We start from the raw sequence: 27,336 nt of genomic DNA on the forward strand, positions 1-27,336 counted from the left end.
ATATATATATATATATGGGTTTTTGATATTTTCTATTTTTGAAAGATTAACTTTGTCTTAGAAGAAAAAGACTTTCACTCTAGTTAAAAATAAACAACCTTCCTTATAAGAAAACAAGTTTGGAACAATAATCTAACGAATAATAATATGATCATAAAAAATGTCGTGCCGTTTGCAACTTGGTGTGATTACCAAATATTCAACACACACGCACATGTTGCTTATCCTCTCTGTCGCTTCTCCGCTTGTAAACAACAACAACAAAAAAAAAGGAAGAAAAAAAAGATATTATCTTCGTTATCACCAACCCGTTACCAAGTCGTTACCTTTCTTTGTCACAAATGAATAATTCCAATTCTTTTTCTGTTTACAAAATGAGTAACTCCAATTTTGAATAACCAATTACTTTGGTTCAAAAATATATGTGACAATATTATTATACTCAAAATATCAGGTGTATCTTATAGGATTTGCATTATACTCACTCATTTTCTATTTGGTGTAATACAAGGTGTATCTCACAAATTTCTAATTATAATTTACTAATTTATTTCACTAATTTATTAATTCAATTATAATCAATTCAATTGAACTTATTCTACCATAATTCAAAGATTTTAGATTTTTTTATTTTTATTTTAAAATGATTTATTTTATATTACAAACGTTAGATCATTAAAAACATTTGACTTTTATTTTAATTATTTCAAAAGTTACAACACATGAATATTTGTAATTGGTGTAAAATATTCTATATAGTAAATACATAGAATTTAAACTCTTTTAAAAATAGACAAATGCTTAGAATATTTGTTAAAATACCAAATATAAATATTTTAAATTGAAAATGCATTAAAGTTAGTCTATCCCTCCCTAATTAAAAAAAATATCCATATCATAAATTAGTTTTTAATTTGCTAGATGCATTTATTATATTTTTCAATCATAACCCTAATTAATACAACTAGTTTGTTTTGTTTTGTTTTGTTTTATTTTTTTTTTTTTAATTTTTTATCAATCAACTAATTTATCATGAAATATAAAAAATCAATATCCAATATATCTAAGCACATATGTCAATTTAACCACATTTTTATTCAAATTGAACACTTTAACTACATTACTAACTTTTCTTAATAGTATCACTCCCACACGACTTTTCTCTTACTCAATAATTAATTAACAATAATGTTAATTATAATTTTATAATTGTCCCATACAAAATTTCAACAATATTTTTGAGCTATAATTTCAAACTCATCATTAGACTCACACTAAGAATACAAGTACATTTTATCTTTAAATCAAAATCTATAGTTTATTTATTTTCCAATAAAATTAAAGCGAGGGGATGATGCATTCTTTACAATTACAATAGAGAAGACTTAGGATTCGTAGAGTTGGTGTAATGTGTGGCAAATCCATAACTTGCCGTTCTTGTAATTATCGTTATTATAAATTCAACACTATTCATTCACAATCTGAGATTCACTCCACAACCCGAAAGAAAGGAACAAAAACAAAAATAAAACCGAATCTTTGTTTGTTCCTCGACCATCATCATGGGTACAGAAACAACATCAATGGACATAACAGAACCATTAATTAACCAAGATCCACAACAGAACAACAAGAACGAGTATTTGTCCGAACCAGTTCCAGAATGGAAGGAACAGATCACAATAAGAGGGTTAGTTGTGAGTGGTGTATTAGGGTGTTTGTTTTGCATCATTACTCACAAACTGAATCTTACGGTTGGGATTATTCCTTCCCTTAATGTTGCTGCTGGTTTGCTCGGTTTCTTCTTTGTTAAGACATGGACTGGTTTGTTGACGAAGATTGGGATTTTCACTAAGCCTTTTACTAGACAGGAGAATACTGTTATTCAGACTTGTGTTGTTGCTTGTTATGGTCTTGCTTTTAGTGGTAAGATTGTTGTTTTTCTCTAACCCAATTTTGAATTCAAAGGTTGTTTGTTTCTTTGTTTTTGTTTTTGTAATTGGGTTTGATTAGGTTGGTTTGAGTTTTCTTGTGAATTTATGTGATTTGACCAAAATGAATCCTCTACGGTCGGTTTGGTTTTGCGGTGCAGTCGACCTATGGCAGTTGGATTAAGAGAAAGGCCTAGGGCTGGCTGCACTTTGAAGAAGGTTGTAGAGAGTCCAATTCTGTGATTTTACTGTTCTAATGGTGAATTGGTCTGTTGCTGGCTGCACCGTAAAGCCGGTGGTAGAGGATCCAATTCTCTAATTTGATTTTTTCAATGGTGAATTGAAGTTTAGAATTTTAATTGGTTTCAAATTTGGTGCCGTCGGCCTATGGTCATTGGATTAAGGGAACAACAGCCTTTGGCCTACGGCCAGCTTTTCCATGAAATTAGCTGTAGAGGATCCAAGTCTGTGATTTGACTGTTTTGTTTTGTTTGTTGTGTGCTGCATGAGCTTGATGCTTTTGTGAATGATATGTTTCTGCCTGTGGTTAGGTTTTTGTGAAGATAAGAGGTTGGGAGGTTTTGTGAAATAAATTCATGATCTGTTTGGTTTTTGAGAAGACTTTATCTCATTTCATTTCTAGTGTTTCCTGTTTTCAAAGATTTATACATGACACTGGGAAAACAAAAAAATTGTTAGCACCCCCACTATATGGCCCTAATGTAAATTGACAATGAAGAAGAAAATGAAAGTAATATCCTAATACACCCCCTCTTCTCCTGTCCTTAATTTTATATTTCTTTAATTAATGGAATTAGAATAGTGCTAGTAAAACAAAAATCCTGCCATAAGAAGGTTCAATGAGAAGATCTGTTATCTGATTAGATGTTTTTTTCGACTTTGTTCATTCACATTGCTCCTGGTTGTCCCTCGTTAGAACTTTTCCAATGTGTGGTTCAGACTTACAAATTAGGGACTCAGCTGCACTCTACAGTCTACACTTTTGGAGACATGTTCTTGGAGAAAGCCTTTTTTGTTTTGTATGTAGTTCTTCTGTTGTGCAACCTATTAACAAATTTCAGTGTGCCTAGAAGCTCATTTTATTTCAGACAAAAATGAATTCAGGTGAGGTGCTTTTAGTAAAGGCAAAGTGAACAAAACAAACATCCGAAAGACATTTATTTGTTGCCTAGCTATGGATGCAACTCAGTTTCACATCTGTATTTTATAGTCCAAACTATGTGTGATAAGTGAGGCCCACTATTAATGATAGGCCCACTATTAACTCAGGCCCACTATTAATGATAGGCCCATTATCAATGTGGAGGGAGGAAATAACAGAATTTCTTATTTAGACTTAGAAGGTAGTAATGGATAGGGGGAGGTATCAAAAGTGTGAAGTTGGAAATTGGTAGGCTATTTCCTTTGTTATACATACCATCTTATAGTTTAATTTCCATTGTACAGAGGATATTTCCTTAAAGTTTATAAGAAATACAGGTTCTACACATATTCTGTTTGTTATTTTTCTATTAGGTTTGTATAGCATGTTACTACTGGTTTACTTAGCAGTATCTTTTTCCCGTAGTGTCATTCCTGGAAGAAAGGAGTTTACTTACTACTTCCAGTTCTGAATTCCAAATCTGAAGAGCTATAGTATATTTGTTGTTAAAATTTTAATACTATTTTTATTTTCTTTTTTTTTTTTAACTTTTTGTTGTTGTTATGATGATAAATTAGCAAGAGTCTGTTTGTTTTCAAAATCTTCCAATTTGATTTCCTTAGGAAACTATCTTTTTAAGAGCTTTAAAACACTCAAAATCTGTCTATGCAGAACGAAAAAAGTAGTGTAAGCTAACTAAAATGTGTCACTTGCTTAATTCTACTAGGTAAAAATAGTGTTGTCAATGATGTTTTGTTCTATTTCTGTCTGAAGTCTAGTTAAACTTTAAACCTATTGGTTATATCGTAAGAGTTGTTTCTGATAGTGGTGAAATTGTATTTCCCCATCAATTTGCCTAATGTAATGACTCTGAAATTGTTGGCAGGGGGCTTTGGTTCATCCTTGATTGCAATGGATCAAAGAACATATGAACTCATTGGCCCGGATTATCCCGGTAATAGAGCTGAAGATGTTAAAAATCCAGGCTTGGGATGGATGATAGGTTTCATGTTTGTTGTCAGTTTCCTTGGGCTTTTCAGTCTTGTGCCACTTCGTAAGGTAATCTTTGTGGTTCATTTTAATAACATAGGATATGCGGCATTTCTATTTATTTATTTATTTATTTATATATATATAAAAAACAAGTTAATATTTTAAAGCGGAGAGAAAAGAGAGCGCAATCAGGAGAGTGAAATGCGATATTCAAGAATTTTCCACTTTAGATCTCAAAGATTGATTGACTGAACATGGTTAAACTTTAAATGGAATCATTATAACTATAGCTCTTTATCTCCATTTTTTGATATATTGATGTAATGAGTGTACTATTCTTCATTCTTCATCAACTTTCATGTTTGAGGTTTTATTGCTGAATAGTTGACATTCTATAGGAAACCTTTTAATATTTGTATTCTTGTTGAGGGATGTTTGATTGTTGAATGTGCCAAAAACAATGATCCCTTTGCCTGTTTATTTCTTGCTTTGGATGAAACCACTAACTTTCAAGGAGTCGTGTATGGTTCAATTCGTATGAATTGTTACTTAAAAATATAAAATATTTGTTTGTTGAGAGGTAATAGATGGTATAATGAAGATTGAATTTTACTGAATAAACCTCATATTGATTGAATGAAAAATGATGAAAGATTACGTTCTTGTGCTCATGAATCAGCTACAATATATATAGGCACTAGGAGCTGATCATTTGAGTTAGTTAGCTTGTAACTAACAAAGCTAAAAACTTGTAACTGAACAAACCTGACAAATATAATCCCAACTAAATCTCACCAATACATAGTAAGGATTTAACCAAAGGTAATGCAAAGTAAATCAAATATAAAACTGTTGCTTGTTGGTCAATTAACTGCTGATGAGCTAAGATTGATATTTGGCCCTAATAAGTGGGATGAGAAGTTTGTTTGAATAGATGTCTGTTGATGTTCAATACTAGATGAAAAATTTGTATCAAGAGGAATCATGTAATTTAAAATTTTATCTCTAATAAGGTTTTTATTCAACAATAATGGAATCATTTTAGTAGTACATCTATAATGAGACAAGTGAATAGAAGAGTTGAACTTCATATTTTGGTTAATGCTTTTGTATTTCTCTTATATCACTTCCTTTACCAATGTATTTAATATCTGTTAATACAATTTCAGGTTATGGTGTTGGATTATAAGCTTACATATCCCAGTGGGACAGCCACAGCAATGCTAATTAACAGTTTCCATACCAAAACTGGAGCAGAACTTGCAGGGTATACTAATTAGACCACTCGGATGCTTTTTTAATCAGAGCATTGTGGAAACACCTTGAACTCTTTTTTACTCTCTTTTGTTACTATTTTATTTTCTTTCTTTTTTATTTATTATTTTTTTTTATGAAAATTTACAGGAACCAAGTTCGGCAACTTGGAAAATATTTAAGCATAAGTTTCTGCTGGAGTTGCTTTAAATGGTTCTTCAGTGGTATTGGGGATTCATGTGGATTTGACAATTTTCCTAGCTTTGGTTTGACACTATTTAAGAACACGTAAGACTCTTCTAATTTTAGCTTTCTCTTCATTTTATCTGAATTCAATTTTATGTTTCCCAATCACATTAAATTATGCTGCAGCTGTTCTAGGGTGTTATCAATGTTGTCAAACAGCGGTTATAGCTGTTTTAGGGTGTTATCAGTGTTGTAATAGATTTTGAACAAACCATTATTGTTTTGCAATATGCAATTTAGTGCAAAGTATTGTTAAATTGCAGCTACAATGCTGTAGTGTAGTAGAATTTGAACAAAGTGTGCGCCTAAAGCAATATGTTTCTTATAAGAAAAGAGTGAATAGCCCATTATAAATATTGATTTGACATGCATATATAAATCTTCATCAGTATTTACAATTATAATTATATTCATATATTGTGATTGTCTCAATTACTTAAGGTACACTACAAGGAGCGGCTTTTAGAATTCCATAAACTCCCACGAGGTAGTGTAGGCTTCAGGTTTGATATGAATTGGCAGAGCTTAGTGTAGAAGAAACTATAACTTCAAACTTAATGAGCTCAATAAATAAAATAGTTACTTATCCTCGTGGTAAAGATGTCCCTGTACTTGGAAAATACCAAAACAACTTAATTATGTCTAGAAAAACACATTTTTAGATTAATATAAAATTGCTAAATTAAAGTTGTAATCTCTGTTGAGTGTCTCACATCGACTGCAGACCGTGTTGTGTTTAGGTAGTGCTTGTATGGTTTGGGCCTAGGTAGTTAATTCCAGCGTTTCCCGGCGAGATTCTGCTGTCCTGGTGCGGTGCAATGCCTGACAGCGATGGCGTGGTCAACGAATGACTTGAGAGATTAGTTCTCAGCATGATATTATTTATAATCAAAATTGTACAAAGTGAATATCTTAATTAAGGAAATAAATCTGGACTAAATCCAACCTATATCAAACCTAATAAAAACAAGGAATAACATATCTTAATAATAACAAACTAAATCATTGCATGTCTCAACACTCCCCCTAAAGCTGGAGCACACATATTGTAGGCATCGAGCTTGTCACATATATAAGTTATCCTTGGTCCTTGAAGAGCCTTTGTGAAAATGTCTGCTAATTGATCATTAGAACCAACAAATGAAGTAGCAATCTCGCCAGACACAATCTTCTCACGAACAAAGTGACAATCAATCTCAATATGTTTAGTTCGCTCATGAAAGACTGGATTAGAAGCAATATGTAAGGCTGCTTGATTATCACATATAAACTCATAGTGCCTATATTACAAAAGCGCAACTCTTGGAGAAGGTGTCTGAGTGTAACACCCCGTTTTTCGAAGCGAGGGTATATTTTTTTTTTTAAAAAGAAATTGAAATAAAACAAAGTAAAACAAATGAGGAAATGTCTTTGGATAAATAATTGAGTCATTATAATTTACGCAGCGGAAAAGTTTCTCCAATTATAAATCCAAAACATTTACATAACATCAAATGGTACATGGAACCCATCCAAAGATGATATCAAACTGATAATATTTGTATAAGTACATTTTTCCAAATTAAAAATACTTCAAACCAAAAAGAAGGACCCCTAGTCCCTATACATCATCCTAATCTGATCATCCTAACAAAAAGCTATACACCCTGAGTAATCTCCACGCGCCCCGTAAGATCCTCCTAACGTAACAGCAGTCAAGCGTTCCCATCTCCATCCCTGTCCGTAGGGTACGAACCGGTAGGGCCGTCCTGACTCTCATTTGAGGGCAAAGTCCAGATTTCCACAATAGTTGTAAAGGGTCACCAACCAGAAAATAACAGTTAACACATAGCAATTAAGTTTTTTTGAATGCTCAAAACAACTTTTCAACTAAGCAAGCACCTTAACAGGATTTTCAATATGCGAAAAGTTCATACAGTACATTGCCAATGAAAATGAAGGTAAAATGCAGTTCTCGATCTCCTAATTAACACATGATAAAATAAGACATGGATAGATTCATGAGCAATTAATCATACAACTAGTTTTGAAGAAAAGAAAGCGACGAAAACGAAAATGGGAGAAAGGAGAAAAATGGGTCACGGTTAGAGGAAGAAGATGAAGTTTTGAAATTTTCCTTCCTTTCTTTTTCTTTCCTTTGTTTTTCCTTTCTTCCTTTTTCCTTCCTTCCTTTATATACTATTTTCTTTTCCTTTTCCTTCCTTCTAGTTTTCCTTTCTTTTTCCCTCCAAGCAAACATATATATATAAAATAAATATAACTTAACAAATATCTCAAAATCTAGATATTTATTAAATTACCTTTTCACCCGAAACGCCTTAAATTAACCGTAAAGTATTTTCCGCAGTTAAATTCAATTTATTTATCGACGAGAAATTCTAATTGGCATCGAAATATCTTTTTGATTATAAAACTCCAAAATATTATTAACTTTGGCTTAAAAGCCTCCGAGCCAAAATCCAAAATATACCAAAAATACATAAAAGGGTACTTTAAAATTATGGGTCTTACATTACTCCCCCCCTAAAATTAGTTTCGTCCTCGAAACTATGCATCGATAAATAACTCTGGGTGTTGTTCCCTCATCTTGCTCTCCAGTTCCCAAGTCGCATCTCCAGTAATTGGGTTCCAGATCACCTTGACCAACGAAACATCCTTGGTCCTCAACCGCTTAATCTTCCTGTCATCAATTCTCACGGGTGGTACTTCGAACGACAGGTTATCCTTTAGCTGGATTGTGTCTGGTTCGATCACGTGAGATGGATCTGCGAGATATTTCCTCAACTGCGACACATGAAACACGTCATGGATATTGGACAGTATCGGAGGTAATGCAATCCGATAAGCAACCGGCCCAATTCGTGCAGAAATCTGATATGGTCCAATGAATTTCGGAGTCAACTTCTTCGATTTCAAGGCTCTACCTACTCCAGTAGTAGGTGTGACTCTCAGAAATACATGGTCACCCTGTTCGAATTCCAAAAGTCTGCGACGCTTGTCCGCGTAACTCTTCTGGCGATCTTGTGAAGTCTTCATTTTCTCCTTGATCTTCCTTACTTTAGCTGTGGTCTGTTGCACCATCTCTGGTCCGACAATCATATTCTCACCGTCTTTATACCAACACAAGGGCGTTTGACACTTGCGCCCATATAAAGCCTCATATGGTGCCATTCCAATACTTGCGTGGAAACTATTGTTGTAAGTGAACTCAATCAACGGAAGTACATCATCCCAACTTCCTCTATCATCTAAAACACATGCTCTCAACAGATCTTCCAAGGACTGATTTGTCCTTTCAGTCTGTCCGTCCGTTTGTGGATGGTAAGCTGAACTCAATCGTAGCTTCGTTCCCAACGCTTCGTGCAATGCTCCCCAAAAATGCGATGTGAACTTCGGATCACGGTCTGATACAATGCTCGATGGTACCCCGTGTAACCTCACAATTTCAGCAATGTAGATCTCCGTTAGCTGATCTACCTTATAGGTGGTCCTTACCGGTAAAAAGTGAGCAGATTTAGTCAGTCGGTCCACTATCACCCATATAGAATCATTCTTCCTCCTTGTCTTTGGTAATCCGGTTATAAAATCCATGGAAATGCTGTCCCACTTCCATTCAGGTATATCTAAAGGTTGCAACATTCCAGCAGGTCGCTGATGTTCCACCTTCGCTTTCTGACAAGTTAGACAAGTGGATACATATTCCGCCACATGTTTCTTCATTCCTGGCCACCAATAATTCTGCCTCAAATCCTGATACATCTTTGTTGCCCCAGGATGAATACTCAGCTTACTCTTATGCGCCTCTTCTAAAATCGTTTTCCGCATATCTGTAATTTCTGGTACACAAATCCTACCATTACACCGCAAAACATTATCAGCCCCAATCTTGAACTCAGTCGTCTTCCCTTGTACTATTAGATTCCTCTTCTCTTGAATTAAGACGTCATCCTGAGAATTCGCAATGTCTTCAAGTAATCCACTCGAGATCTTAATCATTCCGAATTTCAAAATTCCCGGTGCAAACTCTACGTTCAAGTGCAAGTCTCTAAAAGCTTCCCACAACTCTTGTTGTCTAGCCATAATTAGTGAAGACACCGATACACTTCTTCTGCTCAACGCATCCGCCACTACATTGGCCTTCCCAGGGTGGTACTGCAGTGTGAAATCAAAATCCTTGAGAGTCTCCATCCATCGTCTCTGGCGCATGTTCAACTCCTTCTGATCAAACAAATATTTCAAGCTCTTATGGTCGCTGAACACGGTGAACGTGCACCCATATAAATAATGCCTCCAGATCTTTAATGCAAAAACAACCGCGGCAAGCTCCAAATCATGAGTAGGATAGTTCCTTTCGTGAATCTTCAATTGTCTCGAGGCATAAGCCACAGCTTTCTTGTGTTGCATCAGAACACATCCTAACCCCTGGTGGGATGCATCACAATAAACTTCATAGGGTTCTTCTGATTGCGGTAACACCAATACAGGTGAGGTCGTCAATTTCCTCTTCAGTAACTGGAAGTTTTCTTCACACTTCTCCGTCCATGCGAACGGTTGATCTTTTCTGGTAAGTTGTGTCAGTGGAGCCACAATCTTAGCAAAACCTTCGATAAACCTCCTGTAGTACCCTGCCAGTCCCACAAAACTTCGTATGTCAGTGACAGTCTGAGGCTGTTTCCAAGCAAGAACCGCCTCAATCTTAGCCGGATCTACAGCGATTCCTTCCTTGGTTATCACATGTCCCAAGAAATTCACTTTCTCTAGCCAAAATTCACACTTCGACAGATTGGCATACAATCGCTTCTCGCGTAAAATCTCAAGAACTTGTCGCAAATGTTCTCCATGCTCTTCTTCGGTCCTTGAATAAATCAATATATCATCAATGAATACCACCACGAATTTATCAAGGAACGAATTAAAGATCCTGTTCATGTAGTCCATGAAAATTGCCGGTGCATTGGTAACTCCGAACGGCATAACCAGGTATTCATAATGTCCGTAGCGGGTTCTGAAAGCTGTTTTCTGAATGTCTCCTTCCCTTACTCGGATCTGATGGTAACCCGACTTCAAGTCAATCTTCGAAAATATCGCGGCCCCTCTCAATTGATCCATCAAATCATCGATTCGTGGCAAAGGATAACGATTCTTGATAGTTGCCTTGTTGAGCTGTCTATAATCCACACATAGGCGCGAGCTTCCGTCCTTCTTCTTAACTAGCAAAACTGGAGCACCCCATGGTGATACACTTGGTCTGATGAATTTCTTCTCCAACAAGTCTTCAATTTGGCCTTTGAGCTCATTTAATTCCAATGGCGACATTCGATAAGGTGCCATTGAAATGGGTCCCGTTCCTGGGTGCAAATCAATGAAGAATTCCACTTCTCTTACCGGTGGCAATCCTGGAATTTCCGTTGGAAATACATCCCGATACTCGTTGACAAGTATCACATCTTCTATTTCCACATTTATCTTTGCCTCTACATTTGCTAGAGACAAAAACTCATGAGTCCCTTCACTTAGCGACACTCGGAGTTTGTTAGCAGCTAAATACTTAACAACTCCTGGTTCGGGGAAAAGAACCAATTTCCGAGCACAATCCAAGATCACATAGTGATAAGACATCCAATCCATACCGAGGATGACCTCGAGTGATTGTAGCGGTAAACAAATTAGATTAACCAAGAAATCCCTATTCTGAATAGTCATTCGACAATGTAAACATGCTGAATTTACGGTTAAGGTCTTAGCAGGCGTGGAAACAACCAAATCAAAAGGTAAAGCAGACACAGATAACTTCAAGCGATTCACACAGTCCATAGCAATGAAGGAATGGGTTGCCCCCGAATCAAAGAGTGCAGTTAGAGTGTTACCTGCAATCTCACAATCACGCTGAATCAGATTACCAGATGGATTTCCCTCTTCAGCATTCACACAATAAATGCGTCCTCTAGCAGTAGGACGGGTAGCCCTAGCTACATTCACCACTGGTTCCACCTTTGGAGCCGTGCACTCCCTTGCCATGTGCCCCGACTTCTGACAATTGTGACAGATGGGGATGTTAGTGGTACAAGCACTAGCATAGTGTCCTTCTTTCCCACATCGGAAACATCGAAGCACTTGCCCCATTTGCCTTCCGAAATTCTGGTTCCCTGGGCGACTCGGTCCACCGTTGTTATTCTGGGGGCGATTATAAGGTTTAGCCACTTGTTTTCCCCTATTCTGATAAGTCGCCCGACTAGGGCCTCCCGAATTAAAATTCCCAACTCGGCTAGCCCTCTTGTTCTTCATATCTTCCACTTCTCTACATTTCTCTACCAGCGCTTGGAAACGTTGAATTCCCAAAGGTAAGACGGAATCTTGAATCTCATACTTCAATCCGTCTTGGAAACGATGACACATGAACGGTTCATCAATTTCTTCACGGAAGAACCTGAAATGCCTCGATAGTGATTCAAATTTAGCAGCATACTCGCCCACAGTCAGGCTCCCCTGGTGAAGTTTCAGAAAGTCGTCACCCAACTTAGTCCTGGTACTCATCGGAAAGTATTTGTCTAAAAACTTTCTTTTGAACGATTCCCAGTTCACCTCCTCGTGGGCTGCTCCCATCAACAACCTTGCACTCCTCCACCAGTATTCAGCATCCCCTAGCAACATATACGTGGCATAGCTGACCTTCACTCCAGCCTGGCAGTTAATCATATCAAAGATTTTCTCCACTTCTTGGATCCATTGATCCGCCTTCTCTGAACCCTCATCCCCCTTGAACTTAGGAGGATTGTAACGACGGAAGTCTTCCAACCCTCTTGATTCTGCAGCACGGATCTCTCTTCCCCTCTTTTCAAGATCCCGTTGAGTCTTGGCAGCGGTCTGTGCAGCGACAGAAGCAGCCATGTTGTTCATAGCCTCCGCCATTTGGTCATTCCTAGCGTTGGCTCTCGGAGCGTCATTCCTTCTGGGCGGCATGGTTTCCTATAAGAACCATCATCAAGTAGAGTTTTAACACTACTTCAAAAAATTCTAAACTAACGTCCGTCTAACAACACACAATTAAATTGGACTTGACAACTCAAGTCACCTAAACCGACACATGATCAGATAATAACTCCTAACTTATAGGTCGACCTACAATCTATAACCAAGGTTCCACAGCTCCCAAAGAAAACTAAACCTATGCTCTGATACCACAATGTAACACCCCGTTTTTCAAAGCGAGGGTATATTTTTTTTTAAAAGTAATTAAAAACGAACAAGGAAATAAATCAGGAAATGCTTTTGGATAAATAATTGAGTCATTATAATTTACAAGCAGCGGAAAAGTTTCTCCAATTACAAATCCAAAACATTTCTACATAAACATCAAATGGTACATGGAACCCATTCAAAGATGATATAAAACTGATAATATTTGTATAAGTACAGTTTTCCAAAACTAAAATACTCCAAACCAAAAAGAAGGACCCCTAGTCCCTATACATCATCCTAATCTGATCATCCTACCAAAAACTATACACCCTGAGTAATCTCCACGCGCCCCGTGAGATCCTCCTAACACAACCGCAGTCAAGCATTCCCATCTCCATCCCTGTCCGTAGGGTACGAACCAGTAGGGCCGTCCTGACTCTCATCTGAGGGCAAAGCCCAGATTTCCACAATAGTGTAAAGGGTCACCAACCAGAAAATAACAGTTAACACATAGCAATTAAGTTTTTGAATGCTCAAAACAACTTTTTAACTAAGCATGCATCTTAACAGGATTTTCCATGTGCGAAAAGTTCATACAGTACATTGCCAATGAAAATGAAGGTAAAATGCAGTTCTCGATCTCCTAATTAACACATGATAAAACAAAACATGGATAGATTCATGAGCAATTAATCATACAACTAAAAATGAGGATTTTCACTGAGCCAATCGATTGGGCAATCGATTGGGGTGAAGATTTTTAATGAAAACAGAATCCTGGGCTGAATTCAATCGATTGGTAAATCGATTGATTGGTTCCTGAGCCCCTGGTTTCGAGCCAATCGATTTCCTAATCGATTTGGTGAGGGATTCTTAATGAAAACAGAATCCTGGGCTGAATTCAATCGATTGGTAAATCGATTGATTGGTTCCTGAGCCCCTGACTTAAGGCCTAATCGATTGGGCAATCGATTTCGAAAGGGATTTTAAAAAGGCTGATTTACAAAATCGATTGGCTAATCGATTTTGTGAATTGGCCAAGTCCCTGTTTACCCATCCAATCGATTGGGAAATCGATTTCCCTGATCAGTTTTCCAAAAATTCATGAATTAACCTAAGTCATTCCTAATCAAGTTCACCACTTAACACTTAGCAATTTCTACGCGATTACTACGACACACAAAGGTTCGATAACCATCATACTCACACACAATACACAACACATAGCACTTAACACCTTCATCTCAGTTATCACGATAAATCAAAATTCGAATCACTCAATCATAAACTCAAATCAAACATGACTCGCGTGCCAGGCACCCTAATGCAATGCGTATATGCCAAAATGCATGGACTCGGAATTCCAAACCAAAACCCTCCTCGAAGGGCCGTAAATCATAATTGTACCGCCTATCGCAGGCCAAAGTACCAATTACCGAGGTGCCACCTATCACGGGTCAGCACGATTTACTAAAATGCGTAAATCATAAACGTACCACCTATCACGGGTCAGTACAGTTTACCGAGGTGTCACCTATCACGGGTCAACACGATTTACTAAAAGAAAAAGCGGGAATCGTAAATGTACCACCTATCACGGGTCAGTACAGTTACCATGGTGTCACCTATCACGGGTCAACACGATTTACTAAAATATAAATCGCAAACGTACAACCTATCACGGGTCCGTACAGTTTACCAAGGTGCCACCTATCACGGGTCAGCACAATTCACCAAAAATATAAATCGTAAATGTACCACCTATCACGGGTCAGTACAGTTACCATGGTGTCACCTATCACGGGTCAACACGAATTACTAAATAGTAAATCGTAAACGTACAACCTATCACGGGTCAGTACAGTTTACCAAGGTGTCACCTATCACGGGTCGACACAATTTACCAAATGAAATGCATGAGCATACACAGACTCCATTCACAACAATCGTTAAGCAAATGCAGATATTAAAAGATTCCCCATTTTTAATACCCATTTAACTTAAACGACTTTCAAACAACATTAATTAAATAAGTCATTAAGAGATTCCCCGTTCTTAATACCGATTTAACTTAATGATTTTCAAAACAAAACGTTAAGCAAACAGTCATATTAAGAGATTCCCCATTCTTAATATACTTTTGACTTAAACGATTTTCTCGCAAAACATTCAGTAAACGAGTCATTAAGAGATTCCCCATTCTTAATACTCATTTACCGAAACGATTTTCAAAAACGATAGTTAAGTAACCGAGACATTAAGAGATTCCCCATTCTCAACGCCCAGTTAACTTAAACATTTTCCTCAAATACACATTAAGTAAACCGAGGTATTAAAAGATTCCCCATTTTTAATACTCGTTTAACTCTAATGGTTTTCAAATTCCACAGAAACAAATTCAAACATACTTTCACATTCAAACCATAATTCACAACAACCACACCAATTAACAAACATCAAGTACGAACACACCAAATACAACGAACACAAATCACGCAACATAACACCCAGATACATCAAATTTCATTTACCACGAAACATTCATCACTATAAACAAAACCTAACTCTAAGGTTTTTACCCATAACGCACTAGTTTCGTTTTTCCCCAAATCGATACATTTAACCCTAACAAATTCCTTCCCACACAACTACAGATAAGTCCCTAATGCAAGCTAGAAGTTTGGAAGGAGCCCTTACCTCAACGTTAGCTTTATCGTGCGTTTCCGGTACCGCGAGAAATTCCGGTAAAATCTCCGCTCGCAACGCCGCTTCCAAATTAGTTCACTAGCACCGTAGCGTGGTGGTGAGCAACTTTCCCTTCTATCTCTTCGAGAAATGAGGTTTGGATCTAGGAGAAACGGAGGGGTTTGTGTTTGGATCTCAAAACCGTTTTTCTTCGTTTTCGAATCAAAGAAGAAGAGTGGAGTTGCGAAAACCTTGATCTAACTCTCACCCAACCTTGGGTCACTAGCTTTGAAGAAAAGGAAGCAACGAAAACGAAAAATGGAGAAATGATGGATTTTTGGTTTATGCTCGCGTGAACCTGAGGAAGGAGATGGAAATTTTTGGTTTTCCTTCCTTTCTATTTCTTTCCTTTGCTTTTCCTTTCTTCCTTTTTCCTTCCTTCCTTTATATACTATTTTCTTTTCCTTTTCCTTCCTTCTAGTTTTCCTTTCTTTTTCCCTCCAAGCAAACATATATATATATAATAAATATAACTTAACAAATATCTCAAAATCTAGATATTTATTAAATTACCGTTTCACCCGAAACGCCTTAAATTAACCGTAAAGTATTTACCGCAGTTAATTTCAATTTATTTATCGACGAGAAATTCTAATTGGCATCGAAATATCTTTTTGATTATAAAACTCCAAAATATTATTAACTTTGGCTTAAAAGCCTCCGAGCCAAAATCCAAAATATACCAAAAATACATAAAAGGGTACTTTAAAATTATGGGTCTTACACTGAGCCATATGAGCTCCTGAGTAGTAAGTGCCATAGCTTGATATTCATCCTCAACACTAGATCTGGCAACAATGTTCTGCTTCTTGCTTTTCTAGGAAATCAAATTACCACGAATAAGAACACAATACCCAGATGTGGACCGTCTATCGGAAGGACTTCCAGCGCAATCTGCATTTGTGTAAGCAACAATATCTGAATTACCTCTGTCTGTGTAAACAAGACCTTTTCTTGGAGCTCCTTTAATGTATCTCAAGATTCTAACCACAACATGCCAATGACTATCACAAGGTAATTCAAGAATTGACTCACCACACTCATAGAGTATGAAATATTTGGCCTCGTCATGGTCACGTAATTCAACTTCCTAACTAACCTCCTATATCTTCCTGGATCTAGAAAGGATCCCCCTCATTCGATAGGAGTTTGACATTTGGATCCATAGAAGTGTCAATTGGCTTGCAATCTTGCATATTAATTTCTTCCAAGATATCCAAAGAATACTTTCTCTGGGAAATAACAATTCCTGCCTTAGATTGAGCTACCTCAATGCCAAAAAAATACCTCAGTCTACCTAGATCTTTGACTTGAAAGTGGTGGACTAGATGTTGTTTGAGTCCCACAATTCCATCACGATCATCACCTGTAATGACTATATCATCAACATAGACAACCAAGTAAATACAATTGTTAGAAGAGAATTTATAAAACACAGAGTAGTCAGCTTGACTCCGAATCATGCCATACTATTGAACAACACTACTAAACCTCCCAAACCATGCCCGAGGAGATTGTTTAAGACCATACAAAGCTTTATGAAATTGACAGACATACCCACGACACTCCCCCTAAGCAACAAAACCAGTTGGTTGCTTGAGATAAACTTCTTCTTCTAAGTCTCCATAAAGGAATGAATTCTTTATGTCTAACTGATACAATGACCAATGTTGAATAGTAGCCATAGAGAGAAAAAGACGCACCGAAGCCATTTTAGCCACATGTGAGAAAGTATCACTATAATCAAGACAAAAAACCTAAGTATAGCCTTTAGCCACTAGACAAGCTTTCAAACGATCAATATGTCTGTCGGGACCAACTTTGACTGTGTATACCCAACGGCATCCAACAAGAGATTTACTAGGAGGTGGCCCAAGAGTTCATGTTTGGTTAGATTTTAAGATTGTCATCTCATCAATCATAGTCTGCCGCAAACCTGAATGCGAAAGAGCTTCTTGCGAAAACTTAGGAATAGTGATGGAAGAGATAGCAGAGGCAAAGGTATAATGTGATGAAATCTTGTGTAGCAAGTGGATTGGTAGAAGGGAGACGTGCACGTCACTGATAAGTTTGCAAGAGAGGAGGACTAGATGGATCTGGCTGGTCAATTATAGGCATGGGCAAAGTTATCGGAACAAGGTAGGGAATAGATAATACCTCAGAGATTGACTCAGATTCAATGGGGGATGTGAAGAAAGGTGTCTCCTAAAAGAATGTGACATCAACAGACATGTAGAAGTGATGTATGGAGGGACAATAGCATCGATATCCTTTCTGAAACCTTGAATAGCCGAGGAAAACACTTAATTGCACTAGCATTCAACTTATCAAGTCTTGGAGTAAGATCATGAACAAAGCAAGTGGAGCCAAAAACCCGAGGAGGGATACGAAACAATGGTTCATTGGGGAGCAATATGGAATATGAAACTTTGTCTTAGACAACAGAAGATGGCATTCTATTGACCAAATATCCTGCAATGAGGACAACATCGCCCTACAACTTGAAAGGAACATTAGCATTGATTAGCAACGTACGTGCTAGTTCAATTATATGACGGTGCTTATGTTCAGCAATACCATTTTGTTGTGGGGTATGGGGACAAGATGACTGATGTAGTATTCCATTTTCGACCATAAAAGAATTAAAAGATAACGAAAAATACTCTTTTGCATTATCACTACGCAAAATGCGAATAGAACAACCAAGTTGATTTTGAATTTCCTTAAAGAACTTCTGAAATACACTTAATATTTCTGATCAATCCTAAAGTAGGTAGATCCACGTACATCTAGAAAAATCATCAATAAAAGTGACAAAGTACCTATGACCTACAACTGAAGTGACTCAACTTGGTCCCCATACATCAGATGAACGACTTGGGGATTCTGTATTAGAAGTGGAAGCAACAATAGATGAAGACTGAAGGTAGTAAAGTCCTTTGGACTCATATCCTGTACCAATCATCTGCTTCGTACTCTGATCCTATATAACAAAAGAATCAGAGTAAAAGTTATAGAACAATTTAGACTCTGAGTCAGACGACTAATATAAATTAAATTAAATGGACCGTTGGAAACAAAAAGAACATAGTCAAGAGATAAAGATGGGAGAGGAGTGGCTTGACCAATGCCACTAGCTTTAGCTTTTGAACCATCTGCAACAGTAATATGATGTGGGGTTTTAGGTTGGGATATTTTCAATAAAAGTGATGGATTACCAGCTACATGATCAGAAGCTCCAGAGTCCAAGATCCAAGGGCTAATAGATGAGGAGTGAGAGAGGCAGACTGTAGAATTACTAGTATGAGCAAAAGTTGCTGAGGATGAGGCATGTGAAGCATTGAATTGTTGGTATGCCTTGTACTCTTCATCAGACAACATATTGTTTTTGGCATTTCTCACTTCAGAGTCTTATCCATTGTCATTAGACTGCGTCACATTTCCTGTTTTTTTCTAGAAAGCCAATAATGGAATAGCACTTGTCTTCGGTATGACTGAAACGCTTACACAATAAGTGCATTGAGGACGACCTCCACCACGACCTGCAAAATTTGAAACGAAAGCAGAAGACTCTATGCCAGTTTGAGATCCATTTCCCCCCGATCCTTCCTGACTACGAATGCGTATGATGCGTCTGATGAGATCCTCTATTGAGGGGATATCGGATGTAGTGTGAATGTGGCTTCGAACCGACTCATACTTTTGATGGAGGCCACGAAGGACATATATCATGCAAACATTATCCAATTTCTCAAACATCTTCTTTGAGTGATCGTCGGCCACAAGGAGCTTGAACTCGTTTACCGCGGAATGGGCTTTATTAGCATAAGTCATGATGTTATCTTCTGTCATCTAAAGGGTAGCTAAATTATGAATAACATTATAGAGACGTTGGATATCGTTCGAATAGACATTCTTAGCTTTCTCCCAAATATCATAGCAAGTGGTGTTAGAATATTAGAAAATATCCTATAATATCTATTATATTATATTAGAGTATCTTGAGTTATTTTCTAGAATCAATTTATAATCATAGAAATATCTTAGAATATCTCTCATTATTATTATGATTTATTCCTCATTTAGGATTGAATCTATGTTTCTCTATAAATAGAGATTAGTATAGAGTCTTTTGTAATCAAGTTAGCATAAAGCTAATATCAATAATATTCAAACCCTTATTATTTGCTCTTCTCCTTTTCTCTAAAATCCCACAACTTCAACATGGTATCAAAGCCTATTTCGATCTTCCTTGAACGATCCTGCCTCTATTCCGCTGCCGAGTTCCCAACAATTAGGGAATATAATCATAGTTTCTCTTTTCCAACATTCCAACACGGTTTCACCATATGTCTCTCATTTTCTCTTATTAAGAGAGACAAACCCTATACCGCGATTACCTCAGGACCCACTGTCCTTCGGTGAGATTTTTTTTTCTCGGTAAACTGTGTTCCTATTCCGGTTTACCCCTTCTTTGTAGCTTTTCGTTTATTTTTCAGTAGATCAGGCGCAACACTGTTCATCGCGCGGTACTGTTCATCTCAATGGTACTGTTCATCCTCAGCACTGTTCATTGCGCACAAAAAAAAAAACCCTCTTCCGCCACTAGTTTTAGGTAATTGCTTATTGATTATGGCTACTTATGAAGATTTTTTTCGGTGGGTAAAGTATTGTTAGAACTGGAGTTCCGCTGTTTCGGCCGCACAAAGTGGTAATTCACCTGTTTGCATCTCACCTCATAGCCCATGGATTCTCAATTCTGGTGCATCTGACCACATCACTCCTTATAGAAATGCTATGTAGGAAGCGGGGGGCTGGTTTTGTGTAGGGATGTAGGGAATCTCATATATCTTGATGACTATTTGCTTACTTGCAATGTTAGTATTAACCTATGTGGCAAATAGCATTGGCTATGTAGGTAAGGGTCTACCACTGGAGGAAACTCTCAAGCCTTTGCTGTGGCAGCTGTTGCAGCCCTTATGAGTGGGCTCTTAGCTGACAGGTTTGGAAGATTTGCAATTCAATTGATGGGATTCTTCTTGGCACACGATTATTCTCTCTTCGATGGTTCCAAATCTGCCCTTACTCTCCAATTTTGATCAACGAAAATATGTGTCATTATTCAAACAACCATTATCTCTCCTGTTTTGGACGCATTTTCTTATTCCGTTGATCGATCATGACTTCCTTTCATTAGAGTCGCGCGGCTTCTTCTTCGGTGTTTGTCATGCAATTTAGTTATTATTAATAGATAGTAATAGCGACTTGTATTCCCACTGATGATCATTCTGGTAGTGTCCCTTTTTCCACATATGAATTATATTAGTGATGACTTCTTCCGTTGGTGGTTATTCTAACGGTGTCTTTTATTTTCATGACTTACTTTATCTTGGCAATTTGTCCCAGATGCACTGGCCTTGCCTTTCTCTCCTCGAAGCACGCCTCTCTCATTGAAGCAGATTTAAGTTTAAATATTGAGTCTCCATTATTATTGGTTTGAAGCTTCCAAATGCAGTTTTTTAGAAGAACGAAGCTTGCTTTGTTCAATTGCTTGCCATGAATTTCTCTTAGACTGATGATCAATCAGGCTATCTGGCTAGACTATATTTATAGCAATTATCTCCAACTTCACATGCATCCTTGAGTTGCCTCTCCATCTTTTTTATTATTTTGTGGAGCAAAACATTGTTTTCTTGTAGCAAGCTAAAGCTTAGTAAGCTTTAGCTTGAGGAGGAGTGTTAGAATATTAGAAAATATTTTATAATATCTATTGTATTATATTAGAGTATCTTGAGTTATTCCTAGAATCAATTTATAATCATAGAGATATCTTAGAATATCTCTCATTATTATTATGATTTATTTCTGATTTGGGATTGAGTCTATGTTTCTCTATAAATAGATATTAGTATTTAGTCTTTTGTCATCAAGTTAGCATAAAGCTATTATCAGTAATGTTCAAACCCTTATTATTTTATCTTCTCCATTTCTCTAAAATCCCACAACTTCAACACTTAGCTTTCTCCCAAATATCATAGCAAGTGGTGTACGAGCAATAATGGACCAGCAAGGAGGACTCAATTGTTTGCCACAAAAGAGAGACTAATTGACAAGCAGCTTGCTCCCAGTCTTCGCGCAAATTTGTATTAAGTTTTTAGGACTTCTTAGTGAAGTGATTTGAGAGCTTTTGTCCTAGAAACCATATCTTGACAACAACTGACCAATTTAAATAATTTTGACCATTAAGTTTCTTTGATGTTATAGAGGGATTATATGTTACAAGGCTCTTAACAGAGGATTCAAATTTGTTGTTCTCCTTCTGCGAAAGATCTAAACTTACTCATCTTCAACAGACTAGAAAAGAGCAACAAGTATAGGCAGTAAGAAACTGTAGAGAAAGCACCAGAAATAGTGGGACCCACTGGCCAAACTTGACAAAAATAGGAAGGACGGCGGCAGACGAGTGGAACAGGACCGAAGGGGTCTTTGTCGGTGATCTAGATGGTGGCGCGTGGCCTTCACACGCCAGCGGAGCTTAAAGCTGCAATAAAAGGCGGCGTGTGAAAAAAGCGGATGGCGATGGTTCTCTGGTGATTGGTCAATTTGACTAAGGTGAGTCTGATGGTGGTGGTGGTGTGACCTGTTGGGCCGGGTATGTTGGATAGTTAACAGGACAGCTACGTATGTGACTTGACGACTAGGGTATTTGAGACTTTTGACAGGCCCACTAATCGTGAGCTTTGGTACCAACTTGAGAATTAGGTTTTGGTACGGAGTGACTTGAGAGATTAGCTCTCAGCATGATATTATTTATAATCAAAATTGTACAAGGAGAATCTCTTCATTAAGGAAATAAATCTGGACAAATCCAACCTATATCAAACCGAATAAAAATAAGGAATAACATATCTTAATAATAACCAACTAAATCATTGCATGTCTCAACAACTTTAAACTTAAGGAGCTCAATAAATAAAATAGTTACTTATTCTCGTAATAAAGATGTCCCTGTAGTTGGAAAATACCAAAACAACTTAATTATGTTTAGAAAAATTTATTTAGATTTATATAAAATTGCTAAGTTAAAGTTGTCATCTCTATTGAGTGTCCCACATTGACTGCAGACCGTGTTGTGTTTAGGTAGTGCTTGTATGGTTTGGGCCTAAGTAGTTAATTCATACAACGTTTCTCAGCGAGATCCTACTATTATTTCTTCCTTCTTTGCTCTGTTTCTACTTTCACCTAAGAAGAAGAGGAAGTAGAATATGCTAATGAAGATGATGGTTATCTTTGATTCTTATGCTAGAACATGTATTTAAGTTTTAATATTTAGTTATTTTATTACTCTGTGTTAAAGACTTCAATATGCATCATCTTTACTTCTTTGCTTTTTGTTGGTATTTCAATATATGTTTTGACTAAGAGTAATTTGAGATTAACTACCTAGGTTTGGGCAACCAACACCTTATAAACTAGTTTTGTGGGGTTGAATAAGAATGTACATCTAAATTCTAAGATGATACTAGAGTCAGATCCATTTATTGAGCAAAGATCTATGTTATTATTCTACACATATTTGTCCATGCTCTAGATGTCTAGGTACAAGGGGGTGTGTTGCCTGTTGAGATCCTTATTATACCACTTACCTTAGTCCATGCTTAAGATGTTGATTCCTATGTGTTAGGAATCCTGAGGGTGACAGGTTGTGTTAAGAGCCCCGGATCAACTAGAGATCTGACACAATGCTTGTAAAGCTTGGGTAGTCCACATCTTACAAGCAGGTTTTATGAGGTAGAGTAATCCCCAAGCCGAAATTCTAAGAACTTCTATTGTCTATTTGTAGTGAGTCGGGACACTACAATTATACGGTTGCCCTCTCAATCTTTGCCCGTGGTGCATCACAAGAGGCAGCAAAATATTGTTTTGCGATACGCTATTTAGTATAAAATATTGTTAAAAGCTGCAATAGCAATGTGGTATTGTGGAATTTGAATATATTGCTATTTTCCGGAATCCACGATTGACAACACTGTTACCGTGTCCTTTTTGCTGTGGAATGAATGTGGAGGGTTCCATGGATATCTAATTTCCAGGCACTAATGTGGCGTCCTTTTCATGCAGATTCTATTTTGACTTCAGTCCAACCTATGTTGGATGTGGTCTTATCTGTCCTCATATAGTGAATTGCTCAGTTCTCTTTGGAGCTATTGTCTCATGGGGTTTTCTGTGGCCTTTCGTCTCCAAGCATGCCGGGGACTGGTATCCAGCTGACCTTGGTAGCAATGATTTCAAAGGTCTTTATGGATACAAGGTATGGCAAAGCAAATAAATTAAGAGCATTAGTTTTCTAGCATTTTGTTCCCTTTCTACATTGGTAAGTTGCTATATTTGAATGTGATTCTGTAGTAAATACTTACATCCTTATCATGTTTTGTGCAGGTATTTATATCTATTGCCCTTATTTTAGGGGATGGTATTTACAATCTCGTTAAAATTATAACGATAACCATTAGGGAGATGTGGAGGACAAGATCCAAACAGAGCACCCTTCCTGTTGTGACTGAGGTTCTTGGTGAGTAAAATCCAATACATTCTAAATATTTCTTTTGATAAGCATCTTTTTATTTATTATAATCAAATTCTGTTTAGCCTCTTCCATGTCATTTCCAATGCAGGACATACATGTGCATAACTTATTTTACTGATCTTTAATCTTGATCTGGATGACCACTGAACCTTAAATCATGTCTATCCTACTCCCAAATTATTGTTCATTTGAAAGCGTCTATGGCTATGATCTGCCAGCTAAGTAGTAAGAGTTTGGTCTTCTAATTTCTTGGGACGGAGTTCAAATCCTTTCAGAAATAATTGTAAAATAGTTATTAGTGTCAATTTAATTAATGATAAATAATTTTCCTTCCCCATTTTTTTTAGAACGTTCAATTGAATTGAAAGCAGTAGTATTAAGAGGTATATTACATTGATGTTAACCTATTGCGCTACATTTAATTTAAAAACCAAGAATTAGCCATCTCATTGATCCATTGTTATTTAAATTTTGAGAATGAAGCCATATCGTATATATTGATCTTGCATCGTATTACTAATATAGACCTCATTGAACACAACTTCATCAATATCCAATGGCATAGGACCATGATTCAGATCAACTTAAATCTGCATGTATTGGTTTATCTGGTCTGATCTAGATTTAAATATAAGTGTATATAATTTATAGAAGTTAAATTTTTCATTGATATTCCTGTTTTCAGTTGGTGAAAATTCTGAACTGCAATTAGAAGAAAAGAAGAGGACTGAAATATTTCTAAAGGATGGAATACCAACCTGGTTTGCAGCCTCTGGTTATGTCGGCTTAGCAGCGATATCAACTGCAACAATACCAATTATTTTCCCTCCTCTCAAATGGTACTTGGTTCTGTGCTCTTACATCCTCGCCCCTGCCCTAGCCTTTTGCAACTCTTATGGAACAGGGCTCACAGATTGGAGTCTCGCATCGACATACGGTAAGATCGGTCTTTTCATCATTGCGGCAGCAGTTGGCCAAAACGGTGGAGTAATTGCAGGCGTGGCATCTTGTGCTGTGATGATGTCCATCGTCGCAACCGCTGCCGATCTCATGCAAGATTTCAAGACAGGTTACCTCACCCTTTCATCGGCGAAGTCCATGTTCGTCAGCCAGTTGATAGGAACAGCTATGGGATGTATAATCGCTCCCCTCACATTCTGGATGTTCTGGACTGCCTTCGATATAGGTTCCCCCGATGGCCCTTACAAAGCACCATACGCTGTTATATTCAGGGAAATGGCCATTCTCGGCGTTGAGGGATTCTCAGAGCTTCCAAAGTATTGCATGGAAATGTGTGGTGGTTTCTTCGCGGCAGCCTTGGCTATCAATCTTGTAAGGGATGTGACTCCGAAGAAATACTCGCAATATATTCCTATTCCAATGGCAATGGCAGTTCCTTTCTACATTGGCGCTTATTTTGCAGTTGATATGTTTATTGGAACTGTGATATTGTTTGTTTGGGAGCAGTTGAATAGAAAAGACGCAGAAGACTATGCTGGTGCTGTTGCTTCTGGTTTGATATGTGGTGATGGGATATGGACCATTCCTTCAGCAATTCTCTCGATTTTGAGGATTAATCCGCCGATCTGCATGTACTTTGGTCCTTCTGCAAGCAGCTGAGTAACCGGCCAACTTTCTCCACTTCCACGTTTCTAAAAACACCATACACGGTTTCTCGAAAGTGTATTTCTGGACGGCATAATTCGTTCAAAAGTGTACTTTCAGACGGCGTAAAATTTGGGAGTAGATTATGGGGGTGGGAAAAGTTTCACAAATTTGAGGTTGTCTTTGAAACCTTAATGTTTGTGTTGTTGACCTTGTGTCTGTAAATATATCTGAATTAAGATCAAAGGGAATATCAATATTTGGTTTCCTCTATGTATCTCTTTGCATGTGTCATAAGTAAATATTAAGGGAAATTAATGTGTCCCTCAAAATGTCTTTGGAAAATAGAAAGGCAAACTGAACGGAAGGGGTGCCTTCATTCAGATTTGATACAATGCATATAACTTTGATGATTTAAATGAAAGACCAAATTTAATTTGAATCTTATATATGATTGAAGATTTTTAATTTCAATATTTTAGGGGCTGTGTTGGATTGAGATTTTAAAAGATTATTTTAGAGAAAAAGATGTTGAAGATTTTAAAAGACTTTGTATGAATGTATAAATTTTAAAAGACTTTTTCAAAGATTTTAAAATATTTTTTACAATCAAGATTTTATAACTAGCATTTTAATGGATTTATAACACAAGAATTTTCAGGACTTCAAAATATTATATGGATTTGTATTATGAGTATGAAATTTTATAGTGATTTTGTATACTTTTACTTTATAATTAACTTACAATTTTAAATTATTGATGAATTTATGGTGTTATAAAAGTATATTTATTATTTATATATTAATTTAATATGAGGTGAATTCGACGAATTTATCTATCGAATTCCGTTATGCAAAATGAATTTACTTTAGACCTCAAATTTGACAACCTTAAACATAATAGACTTTTTCCTACTAAAAACTCAAACAAAATCCTTTGAAATTCAAATTAGTTTGAGTATGAAATTTTACAGTAATTTTATATATTTTTGCTTTATAATTAAATCGAAAGTTTAAATTATTGATGAATTTATGGTGTTATAAAAGTATATATGTGATTTATATATTAAGCTAATATGAAGTGAATTCGACAAATTTACATATAAATTCACTTATGCAAAATGAATTTACTTACAAACTCGAATTTGACAAAATACTTTTTTCTACTAAAAAATCACTAAAAAGTCACAAAATCCATTGAAATCCATTTTAAAAATGAATCTATTAAAATTTGTAAATTTTTGAATACTACAAGATTTTTTATACATTGTAAAAAATGTTGATTGAATACCACTAAATTTCTACAATTTGTTTAAAAAATCTAATCATAATTGAATACCTCAAGATATTTCCATCCCAAAAATATCTATTAAAATCTTTTCAAATCTTAATTGAATACACCCATTCATTTCATACATTACTTTTGTAAATTTCAAAAATCAAACTGTAAAAGACAAAATTGATGAATTACTCAAATTTTATGTTTTTTAGAAAGTGAAATTCACGAATTACTCTCTCTTTCTATTATTTTCTTTTATTCTATGAAGAAACTCATGCTTTTCACATAGGTGACACGTTGATATTCTATATGTGTTTTGATCAGATTTTAAACAAAAATCTCATTTTATTTATTA

At 36.5% G+C, this 27,336-nt stretch overlaps 1 protein-coding gene across 1 annotated transcript; it reads left to right on the forward strand.

Annotated features, from left to right (window-relative positions):
- The first annotated feature begins 1,339 nt into the window (after positions 1-1,339).
- Positions 1,340-26,149, forward strand: LOC101506832 (probable metal-nicotianamine transporter YSL6). Its single transcript, XM_004514569.4, has 7 exons — positions 1,340-1,926; positions 3,980-4,152; positions 5,256-5,353; positions 5,491-5,628; positions 23,632-23,821; positions 23,950-24,082; positions 24,783-26,149. Exons 1-7 carry the CDS (start codon positions 1,563-1,565, stop codon positions 25,715-25,717), a joined length of 2,031 nt encoding a protein of 676 aa, XP_004514626.1. The 5' UTR covers positions 1,340-1,562; the 3' UTR covers positions 25,718-26,149.
- The last annotated feature ends 1,187 nt before the right edge of the window (positions 26,150-27,336 follow it).

This window comes from Cicer arietinum, chromosome 3 (assembly GCF_000331145.2).
Source record: "Cicer arietinum cultivar CDC Frontier isolate Library 1 chromosome 3, Cicar.CDCFrontier_v2.0, whole genome shotgun sequence".
Lineage (NCBI taxonomy): Eukaryota > Viridiplantae > Streptophyta > Magnoliopsida > Fabales > Fabaceae > Cicer > Cicer arietinum.